The sequence below is a fragment of the Typha latifolia genome, chromosome 7 (genome assembly GCF_019914945.1).
Source record: "Typha latifolia isolate L0001 chromosome 7, TyphaL0001v2, whole genome shotgun sequence".
NCBI lineage: Eukaryota > Viridiplantae > Streptophyta > Magnoliopsida > Poales > Typhaceae > Typha > Typha latifolia.
Window position 1 is genome coordinate 936,966 of NC_133092.1, and position 11,146 is coordinate 948,111.

General features: G+C 35.7%; 2 protein-coding genes across 2 annotated transcripts; one reads left to right on the forward strand and one right to left on the reverse strand.

Moving 5' to 3' along the window:
- Positions 1–454: 454 nt before the first annotated feature.
- On the forward strand, positions 455–7,866 carry LOC140792907 (uncharacterized). Its single transcript, XM_073144137.1, has 16 exons — positions 455–668; positions 744–793; positions 933–993; positions 1,408–1,503; positions 1,597–1,746; positions 2,116–2,247; positions 2,876–3,003; positions 3,330–3,372; positions 4,384–4,467; positions 5,089–5,130; positions 5,299–5,369; positions 5,844–5,897; positions 5,971–6,076; positions 6,171–6,239; positions 6,606–6,749; positions 7,553–7,866. Exons 1-16 carry the CDS (start codon positions 534–536, stop codon positions 7,679–7,681), a joined length of 1,494 nt encoding a protein of 497 aa, XP_073000238.1. The 5' UTR covers positions 455–533; the 3' UTR covers positions 7,682–7,866.
- Positions 7,867–7,996: 130 nt separating this feature from the next.
- Positions 7,997–10,732, reverse strand: LOC140792908 (uncharacterized). Its single transcript, XM_073144138.1, has 7 exons — positions 10,420–10,732; positions 10,226–10,336; positions 9,952–10,020; positions 9,357–9,488; positions 8,874–8,951; positions 8,663–8,791; positions 7,997–8,570 (listed from the first exon to the last, which is right to left on the reverse strand). Exons 1-7 carry the CDS (start codon positions 10,618–10,620, stop codon positions 8,385–8,387), a joined length of 906 nt encoding a protein of 301 aa, XP_073000239.1. The 5' UTR covers positions 10,621–10,732; the 3' UTR covers positions 7,997–8,384.
- Between the last annotated feature and the right edge of the window lie 414 nt (positions 10,733–11,146).

The following is an 11,146-nucleotide window of genomic DNA, read 5'->3' on the forward strand; positions in this document are numbered from 1 at the left end:
CTTTAATTTTATTTAAATCAATTGACAAGATCTCTCTGTCCTCACAATCACGATCAATATTCAATTGCATAGCTCGTAGCTCTAACTTTTTTTTATAAATAATAAAAAAATTTAAATTTAAATTAACTCAAAAATAATTTAATATTAGACTCATTTTTATAAATAATTAAAAAAAATTAAAATTAAAATTAACTCAAAAGTAATTTAATATTAGACTCATTTAAAGGTCTCGATGAGACCTTTCCAATAATATTATTTTTATTAAAAACTGATTAGTAAAACTAATTATATACTTAGCTTAACTAACTAAATTATTTAACAAACGATATAAATAGAATTAAAATTATTAAATATAACACTTATTAAACAATTTTTACATTTTCAAAAAATTAATGTGACAAATGGAGGCCCACTATTAATGACTGAGCCTCATATTACATATAAATTTGGAGTCTGGTTGGAGATGCTCTTCCAGTCTTACACTAGCCATTAGCGACGTAACTCCCAAGAGAGGCCTGTTCCCGGTTTCTCTCATGGCTCCTCCTTCGCTTTCTCCTCCGGAGATCCCCATGGAACTCTTCTCCCACAACCGAGAGAAGCTTCTCGGAGCCCTTCGCGATCACCTCGCCGACTCCTCTCGTCCCCTTGCCGGATTCGTTCTTCTCCAGGTAACAACCCATTTAACCACCCCCTTCGCTCCATTCGATCAATTCACCACGTTCTTGATTCGATCTTTTTCTCAGGGAGGGGAGGAGCAGACGAGATATTGCACGGATCATGTAGAGCTTTTCAGGTATTCGCCTATCTCGATCTTCGCGGCACGGGATAGATCGTGTGTTCGTTAAGGATTTTGGTTAAAGATTTATGTTTGATCTTTTCTGTAATTGCTTATCCTGAAGTTTTTTTTCTGTAAATTATGGTAAAACCTGCAGGCAAGAGAGTTATTTTGCTTATTTATTTGGAGTAACAGAACCAGGTTTCTATGGTGCCATTGTAAGTTTACTCGTCGAGCTTCTGCTTGCTTACTGGCATTTATCTTGGCTAATTTATCTCGGCTTTAGAAAGTTATTTTAAATAAGTTGGGGTTTCTTCTCCACCATGGAGTTATTAATTCGTATGGGATAGTTTAGGAGATGATGATTAATTTTTCCTTAGCTTATTTGTGGATAAGGGAAGATGACAACTCATTAAGTCAACTTTGAAATTCTATGATCTTCCTCTGCAATATTTGCCTCCTAGTACATAAAGCTTGCATGCATGAAATCTGAAATAAAGCCTAGTATATTTGATCATTCTTTCTTATGTTTCCTTGTTGTTATTTATCATTTTTTATGTTCTTATGATGGCTCAAGCTGGCATTCTTTAATTTTTTATATTTGTCTAAGAGAAGGTTTGTTGTTCCTGAAGGACATCACATCTGGGCAGTCTCTTCTGTTTGCTCCAAGGTTACCTGCTGATTATGCTGTTTGGTTGGGTGAGATCAAACCATTGTCTTACTTCAAGGTGATTCATTTATAAGAACTTCTCTATAACACTAACTATTTCCCTGGTTATTATCATGTGAAAACTGCTCGAACTTTTTTATTTGTATTTCAGGAAAAGTACATGGTTGACGTGGTTTTCTATGTTGATGAGATGGTTCAAGTTTTACATGATCGTTGTGAAAAATTAGGGAAACCTTTACTTTTTCTCTTGTATGGGATGAACACAGACAGCAGCAAGTTCTCAAAGCCTGCTGGATTTGAGGTACATGAACTTGGCAGTTCTCGCCATCTCTTTGCTAAGTAAAAGAATGGTTGATGTTCTTTTTTTTTTTAATATCTCTAAAAGCTGCTGAACCTTACGGGATCACTCTGAGATTCTTGTACTTATATATATAACAATCAGATTTTAGACACCACATCAACTTTCACTTTGCATTTGGTGTGCATGAGAGTTTTATTTGTGAAAGAATCTTCTTTTGAACAGGCCAAGCATGCCACTCTAACCTACCATCTCGCTTAGCTCACTGTAGATTATTGAACGTCTTGATCATCAGATGCATTAACACAATATTGATGTGGTTACTGCATAAAGGGCAAGTCACACTGTTAAGTAACTTTCATAATCTTGTAGGAGCTGGAGAAGTTCGATTCTGATCTAAGCACCCTTCATCCTATTTTGACCGAATCCCGTGTTTTTAAATCTGGAATGGAACTAGCCATTATTCAGTATGCCAATGATGTGAGCTCAGAAGCACATATTGAGGTATGCACATTCTTGTAAGTTTCTCATATTTGTGTTATAATACTGCTGAATGTATTCTTCTGATTGATGCTATATGTATATCTTGCATGGTATACTAGTTCTGCATAGCGATTTATATGTTCTAGGACATGTCGTCTCATTACGACAACAATGCAGGCAATTCTAAATTCTAATCAATATATAGAAATGTAGTTTAGTCCTCCAAACTTAATATCTTTTGGGGTTAGAAAGCAGAACAGTTATATCAGATAAGCAAATACATTGAAAATAGTAGGTCTAAAGCAGAACAGCCATCTCATTTTTGTCTGCTTTCTTTTCATTTTCAAGGATGTCACCCAGCTAGTTGTAATCAGAAACAAGAAAGATGATCCTGACTAAGACACTCTTTGGTTGTTTTTCTACTTTTCCAGTAATAATTTAAGTTTAGCTATGCTAGTAAATTTTTTTATTTAAACTCAACCTTAAAATCTCAGAACTGTGATGGTGCAATTTGTTCTTTGATTAAATTGATAGAATTATATGTTGCTTCAAATGGAGTTCTTTATTTTTTATATGTTGTTGGAAATTGAGTTTGCAAACCCAAAAGGTCACTTCGTTTTGATCTCTGATTCATGTTGCATTTTACTAGGTCATGAGAAAAGTGAAAGCAGGAATGAAGGAATATCAGTTGGAAAGTACCTTCCTTCATCACATCTATATGTATGGTGGCTGCAGGCATTGCTCATATACATGTATATGTGCTACTGGTGAAAACAGGTAATCTCTTAGCCATGCGCAGGACAATCATATGCTTTTGGGAGCTTAAAAAAGCAAAAGTCTTATTACTCAGTGACAGTATATATCGACCACAGCTATAGTCCAAAATCCAAAGTGCTGATCATGATGTTTATATCTGTTTCATCTTTTACCATCAGTCTGATAGGTAGAAGCTGTTTTGCTAAAATGACCTGACCCTAACATTTTTCTTCTGAGCTACACCTATTACCTTGTCAAAGTAAGATTAATTGCCCAACATCATGAGCTGTGTTCAATTTCTGTTATATTCCTATTGATGCTATATTGACGTTGGGCTTGATTCACAGCTCTGTTCTACATTATGGTCATGCGGCTGCTCCAAATGATCGAGTATGATTCTTTTTTTGGTCTTATCTGCATTATTACATTATGTTGCTTCTCATTTTTATATCTTTCCACCTAAAAGAGGCATGCACGTATATGCACATACACTGTTCCCGGAAATCTCATTGGCCCTGTTGCTATCTTCTTCTATCCAATTTTCATTTGATTCTAGGTCAGAGTTATGCTACGAAGTATCAATTATTAACCAATGTTAAAGATGATCTTTTCTCGCTATTAGATGGTATTTAGATTTTGCATAAAAACTCTCAGGACTTTTAGGTTCTTCGCTATAAGAGTTGGTGGCTTGGTTAGCATTATCTGCATTACTGGACAGGATGACCTGAATGTGAGATTTTAGGCCCAGCCTGGCTTCTCTGGAAGTTAATAAAATCAGTCAGGCTTGGGCTTAGGTTTGTGTGAAAAGTTAGCTGGGAAAATATTTGGCTAGATTGGAAACAATGACTGGTAAACACTGTTGCATGTCATATGTTTTATCTGACTTGACTGATTTATTTGACCTTTAGGTTAGAAGATGCATGAAAGTGATAACAGTATATTAGATGTTAAAAAAATAAAATGCTAAAAGGATTAGTTGATTACTCGATTTAGCTAAAAAGACATGTTCTTAAGTTGTTTAAGATGCACAAATGTTACATAGAAATGCTATGTTCTTCTCAGTTCATATACAATATTTCTAATTAGAAGAGATTCAAAGTTAAACACGTCTACTGCAACTATCTCCTGGTGGAAATGCAAGAACTGCCATTATCTGTACCATGAGCATTTAACAAGCAAGTGCTTTTGAATATAACTGCCAAGGAAACAAGTTCATGTTGACTGCAGAGTGTATTTACTACCTCACATTTAACATATTCCATCAAGAATCAATTTTGAAAAGATTAGCACTTATATTTCTTATGTTTGTGATCACTCGTCCTTTAGAAATAAAGTAGAACTCATTGATACAAATTGTGGTTCATGGTGTACCATTGCCATCATATGATCTATCTGTTTCAGACCCTGAAAGATGGAGACATGGCGTTGTTGGATATGGGAGCTGAGTATCACTTTTATGGTTCTGACATAACATGTTCCTTTCCTGTGAGTGGAATTGGTTAGCTGTTCTATACTTCTATTGTTATTATTTTTATTATTATTTTGTTTTTTTCTTGTGCTTTGTTAGATGATTCAAGTTCTCAGATGATTGGTTATGCCATTGTGGAGTTTTGTAGGATACACCCCCCCCCCAAAAAAAAAAAAAAAAACTTGTATCTAGGTTTTTATGTTTTTTTTTTGAGATAAATTATGCTTAATCATGTGATTGGTTATCACATGATTATTTACTACCGTTAAGTCCAATCATGTAGACTATACTGTAATTTGCTATACTTTGGCTAATATCAACAATGGCAATGAACCACATGCATCAGAGGTGATGACATGACCCTTTTGGGATAGTTTTGCATTGCATCATTGCACGTAATCTATAAACAAGTTTGAGTGATATAATAAAAATGACATGAAGATTGGTGTATTATTCACGAGAGAGGGAGGGAGGGAAACTTCAAATGTGAGTATAGGACTAAGAATAGCACCAGATGAATAAAATATTGAATATTTCCTATTTTTTAATGTAAGAATCGCTTGTTTGGAAGTACTACTCTTTTGTGTACAACTCTCAACTCTGAACTGTTTTTATCTGGATGAGCTTACTCCTTTTAGGTTAATGGCAAATTCACGGAGGATCAGATTGTAGTCTACAATGTGAGTACTTTATCTTCAAATTATGATGTTCTTTATAGAATAGATTCTTCTTGCAATTGAACTTACTTGCCAAGGTTCTGAGACTTTGTGCTTCTTGTTGAATTTGTATTGATTGACTTTTGATCAACTCTTGGAGTATTTTGAATAATGCATTCAGTTGCCCTGCAGGCTGTTCTTAAGGCTCACAATGGTGTTATATTAGCAATGCGACCTGGAGTTAGCTGGGTAGATATGCACAAGTAAGGGTGGATAGTTAACTAAAAAGTTTAAGTGAGACACATCCCTACTTTCAAGTTGCATTCTATTATTTCTCACTCTCTGGTTAATAGAGCTTGTTTTTTACAGAATATGTTGCAAAGTAGTTTATGATTCCATATGTAATTTATATGCCAATTATAGGTATCTGATCTTAGAATGTAGACATATTTATTTTGGATGAAAAATTTCATCCTTAAAATTCTTATCTTGTAAGATGCATGATTCCCAGCATTATCCAGCTGCTTTGGCATGTCAGTTACCTTGGTAATATAGTGGATGGTTATTACAGTGATTACTTAGGTTTCTAAGTTCTAATCATAAGGTCTAATGAGTCAGTTGGGCTTATTCAATGTTTATAAATTATGACTTTTTTTCACATTTATTTTGTCATATCATTGTCAACATTTACATATGCTATCTACTAATGGCTTGCCTAATGATATATTATGCCACAGGCTGGCAGAAAAGATTATCCTTGAGTCGTTGAAGCAAGAAGGGTTAATTCTGGGGTATGTAGAACAAAATTTTCTCAATACTATATTGTACAGAAAACATACTAAGCTAAAAGACTTTTTGTTTCAGTGATGTTGATGACATGATGTCCAAAAGGTTAGGTGCCATATTTATGCCTCACGGTCTTGGACACTTTCTTGGAATTGACACCCATGATCCAGGAGGTTATGCTAAGGTCAGTGAATCCTCTGGTGATAATTAAGATATTTCATGTAATTCCATGTTGGTTTCTTCCTTCACAATGACATCAATACTTATCCTAAATGCAGGGAATGGAAAGACCTAAAGAACCAGGATTAAGTGCCTTGCGGTCCGTAAGAGAACTTCAAGAAGGCATGGTTAGTAATCATTTATTGGTTGACTGCTGAAAATTGAATAAAATTACAGCAAAGCGATGACATTGAGACTAATTAAACCTAGATTGGTTCAAAAAAAAACTAAAAACTAAAAATTCTTATTACTTACTCAAATTTAAAAAAGCTAGGTATCTTGCCCGTGTTGATTATAAGATGTGTTTCCTGAGACTCTTGACTATCTCTTATCCAAAGAATCTTTATCTAAACAATTTAAGAAAAATAAAATTATTTGCTTGTAGCTTGCATTGTTCATCTCACATCATCTTCTGCTTTGCATCTACACAGCATGAAATCATGTGGCCATGTCATTCTTGAGAACATCTTGAGATTATATCATCTCTTTTATAGGTAATCACAGTGGAGCCAGGATGCTATTTTATTGATGCTCTGCTGGTTCCAGCAATGGAAAATTCTGTTACTTCAAAGTTCTTTAACCATGAAGAACTTGAAAGATTTAGAAACTTTGGTGGAGTCCGGATTGAAAGTAATGTGGTATGTCCCTCAATCAGACTTGGTTTTCTAACTTCTGCACCATCCATGTTGTTAATATCTCAAAGTTATTTAAAATGCTAGATTTTATAACATGTACGACTGTCTTGAAAGAAGTAAAAGCAGCTGGATCCATATGGTAGCCATATACATGGGTGTTCATGCATCCATACCAACATGAATCATCTGTTTGAAAGTGCAAAGAAATGTTAACTTGATTTACTAGAAAATTCTATTTTCTGCAATTGGATTTCCACAGATTTTGCACCATGGTTAGGGCCTAGCATACCAAAAGCTTTTCCATGCAAAGTTCTGCCTGACCCATCAGTACACTATTTCGGCAGTCTCCTCAACTTGGATTTTCTAGTCAGGTTACTGATATTACACTTACATATATTTGTGCAAGACTCTGGATTCTCTTAGTAGAGATTGTGCTTCTGAAATCAATTCAGAAATAAGTTCTACCCTATTGTGTTAATAGGATCTGTGCAAGAAACATCTCATTTCTCAGCCACCTAGTTCTTGCAGCGGCGTCTAAAAACCATGTACCTTCCACAGTTGCTTCCTTTTAGTGCAAGTTGTCTTATAAGAAAGAAAGAAAAAGAAAAGCTAGTACTTCATGAAGATTTAAGATGCTTGTGGTGTGCCTACATGATCTATTATTCTGATAAGGCTTTGTTTATTGACCTCCAAGTGGGTACACCTAGAATTTACTGAAGCTAGATAATAAAATGATTGTTGAAGCATTCAGAAGATGAACAAATGTCTATTATTTATGTTTCTTGCTAATGTGCTTCACTTTGCAGTACGTCACTGCCGAAGGCTGCAAGAATCTTACAAATTGCCCTCGAGAAACTTGGGAAATTGAAGCAGTAATGGCAGGTGCACCGTGGCCAAACTCTGGTTCGATCAGGAGAGCAACTGAAACTGGCTAAATGTCTCTATTTTAAGGACGAAGTGTATCATATTTAAGACACGTCAATAATGTTTGGAAGAGTTATCCAGCTGTGGTTTATGCTAATAATGATTAAACTTGGGGCTGAGCATTTTCCGTTGTTGTTTCTCGAATAGGTGGTTAACAGTTATATAATAATATACATGGCTAATCTCCTTGTGAAAAGGCTGCCTTCGTTAAGAAAATTTTTTTACCCTCGTCCCAATTATTCAGGAGGAATAAGGGTGTTAACGCTGACGAATTTATTCAGAGAATATTGTTGTGGTATCTACGCCAGTAAAAAAGAGGAAAAAAGTTAATAAAGCTAGTAATGTGTACTTCTAAGTCATAAATCACGGACGATAAAAGTCGAATATTCAAAATTGTCTGTGATCATGGTTTCCGCTAACTTTCACTCTTTACAGGAAAATTCTGCTGCTAACAACTTCAAACCAATCTAATGACTTGCTTACTTGAAGGCTTCTGAAGCTAACAAACACTGCTTTCTAAAAAAACCAGCTAATACCTGAAGGGGGGAAAAAGAAAGATCCAGCCGAAGTTCTCTAAGCTTTGGCGTGGGCTGTGCCCACAACCCAAAAATGCGACTCAAGCAAATTAAGCTCATTATGTTCCTAAATTTTGGGTTATAAATTAATGCAATGAAGTTTCATGAACCAGTCTCAGGATGAACGGATCTTTGGTCTTCAAAGTTCATTTTTCCCAGTTTTTGACGACACTGGAGTTGTTTTCTTTCCCTGCCACCATTTCTTAAACTTTTGTGATACATTATTTACTTGAGTTTTCATTTGCTTTGTAGTCTTAGTGACTCCTTCCAGGATCTTCTGCTTCAAGTCTTTCTTTGGTGAATCTTTGTCTTTTAAAACTTTACCCTGAAATTGTACAGAGGATAAGTAATTTAATATTGAAGTACAGAAATAATTGATTTTTTTTCTTTTGTGAAGAAGAGCATAGTAAATATTACCAATTTCTTGGGGAAGTCCTCTACATCATCATCATCATCATCATCTTCATCATCTTCATCGGCGTTAAAATTGTTGTTCATCAGATCATCTCGGGAGAACATTTTCATATTTGGAGCTCCTGGGAGACCCTGTGAATTATAACAGCTTAAGATATTTTATCAAATTAGAAGGTATTAAGCTTCTCTGTTAATCTCCGGAAGAAAAGGCTACCTCCATTGATCTCAAGATCTTTTCCATTTCAGCATCTTTAGATGGCTTTGCAAGAAAGGGTTCTCCTGGAATCCTATCCTGCAGACCACGAGAGAATTCAGGGACAGAACAAAGCTTAGAAAGATGTATGTAAATGCATAATCATGATAGTCTCAAGTCCATTGAAACAATTATCCAGATTATCTCCTTTCTTTGTTCAAATAATTGCCCAATTAATACAAAGGGATATTATCCAGTATGAAGTAATGTTATGTTCTTGCAGGCAATATATGCTGAGCATGAGTTCAGCATATATACACCAGTAAGAACTGGACCCTTTATATGACACAGCAATGATAAAAGAAAGCACCGTCTCATCTCCTCATCTAAGTGTCAATAAATCCCCTTTAGCCGTGATTTATGTAATCTTTTTCAAAGAATTTGTACAGGTATTCAATACTATAAGACGTAAACAGATACAAAAAGGAAAGGTCTGATATTAACCTGTGGAACTGGTGGTGGCACAACTGAGCATGCTTTAGAAAGGTCATTGCAGAGAAAATTCACCAGCAAATCGATGGAAGGCTTTGTTTTATAGAAAAATTCAGCAACATCAGTATCAGCATAACCTATCACCTGCAAGGAATAATCAAAAGCACAGAGTTTGAATGTCAGATTGGTGAACCTAATATAATAGGAAAAAGAAGAGTCAAAAACAGCATAATCACAAGAAAGATTTCTGTACTTTGTGAGGCCACAAATATCGCAAAGACACAAACTATTTATCAGTTGTAGATTGAGAGCTATTTCATGCAACTGTCCATCAATCATTACTCATTAAGCCATCGTATTTTTTATTTTCCACTTAAATTTTCTTTATTGTAGGTGTATACCTTTGGTGTGCCATGGCTCGATATCTCAGCATCAAGTGAAGTTTATTTGCTATGGGAACTTATGGGTTAGTGAAGTTGGGGCAATCCGCAGTTCATGCCATAACTATATTAAAAAAAATGCTATATTCAAGTAAGCTCTAAATTAAACATGACATGCAGCAGCAGTATGAGTGGAATTCAAATGCATAGGAAGAATGAGTCTTCACCTCTTGGCACGCACGCTCAATAGTCTTACATTCTGAATTACATTGTCCTTCCACACCTTGCTCAACTAGCTGCAAAGCAATTTCATAGGGTTAGATTTAATTCAACCCACATACCCAATCAACTCCAATGCATTAAAAACGACATTTTGACGTATCTTACAAGCTATTCTCTTTCCTATTTTTGAGGAAAAAAGTGCATCTTACAAATTTCCAACTAGATTTAGAAGACCATGCTCATGGAAACACTGAAATGCTAAAACATTTACTCAGTTACCTCCAATTTATCTCCTTTCTCCGTTATATCGATCTGGAGGATCCAATCAGCCTCTTGCTTCTTCAGATTGCATACGTTCTCCGCGATCTCGATGATCTGGAACTCCGAAACCTAATCCCAATCCAACGCAACCCAGCAATCTAAGAACACAAAAGAGAAGATACAAGAAGAGAGATGTGGTTATCAGAAGCTACCTTCTTGGGAGAGATCTCCTCCTCCTTCTTCTGGACCTGGTAATAGATCTGGTGCGCGATCTTCTCGCACACCTGGCATTTGATGAAAGGGATGTCTTCCCTCCTCGCCGAAGCCGATGGCTTCTTAGGCGCCGCGATCGACAAGGGAAGATACAAGAAGAGTACTAGTAGGGGTAGAAGAAGAAGGAGATCTCTCGCCATTTCTTTCTCTCTCGTTAGCTTCGGGTTCGGAGTCCGTTTACTTATGGTTTAGCTTCACGGAGTTTTTCTTTCTTTGCACGTACGAATAAACCGCGTAGGAGTTTCTATGCGTATTTCTCATTAACCGTCCAGCACTAAATGGATTATGATCTGTTATCCACCGCATACGGACTATTCCGCAAATATTGCGATTTGATTACTCAATGACACGTAAGCTCTCGCTTGGAACTTTGGACCAGTGGAAAATTTACACGTCGGATGCGTGACGTATTCGTTTACGGACGGGAGTGGTATTTTGGATTTGGGCCGAATGAGCCTAATATGTATTAAAATATTAGTCTGGGCTTTTAATGGGCCTAATATGTATTAAGGCCTTTGAATTGGCTAATATATAAATAAATATATGCTAGATAATTAAGCCAAAAAAAAAAACTATTCCAATAAATAAGGTATGCGCATAAAGTATATAATAATGAGATAATAGAACCTAATTACCGAACTTGATCGTTGTAATTAGTAATTATGT

What these genes read in the sequence shown, in the direction of transcription:
- LOC140792907 (XM_073144137.1), top strand. Translation starts at nt 534, where the DNA reads ATGGCTCCTCCTTCGCTTTCTCCTCCGGAGATCCCCATGGAACTCTTC. An exon ending in CAGGTTTCTATGGTGCCATT is followed by an intron (nt 994 to 1,407) that starts GTAAGTTTACTC and finishes TTGTTCCTGAAG; the next exon opens with GACATCACATCTGGGCAGTC. An exon ending in CAAGAAGGGTTAATTCTGGG is followed by an intron (nt 5,898 to 5,970) that starts GTATGTAGAACA and finishes TTTTTGTTTCAG; the next exon opens with TGATGTTGATGACATGATGT.
- LOC140792908 (XM_073144138.1), bottom strand. Translation starts at nt 10,620, where the DNA reads ATGGCGAGAGATCTCCTTCTTCTTCTACCCCTACTAGTACTCTTCTTG. An exon ending in AGGAGATCTCTCCCAAGAAG is followed by an intron (nt 10,337 to 10,419) that starts GTAGCTTCTGAT and finishes GATTGGGATTAG; the next exon opens with GTTTCGGAGTTCCAGATCAT. An exon ending in TTGAGCGTGCGTGCCAAGAG is followed by an intron (nt 9,489 to 9,951) that starts GTGAAGACTCAT and finishes TATTCCTTGCAG; the next exon opens with GTGATAGGTTATGCTGATAC.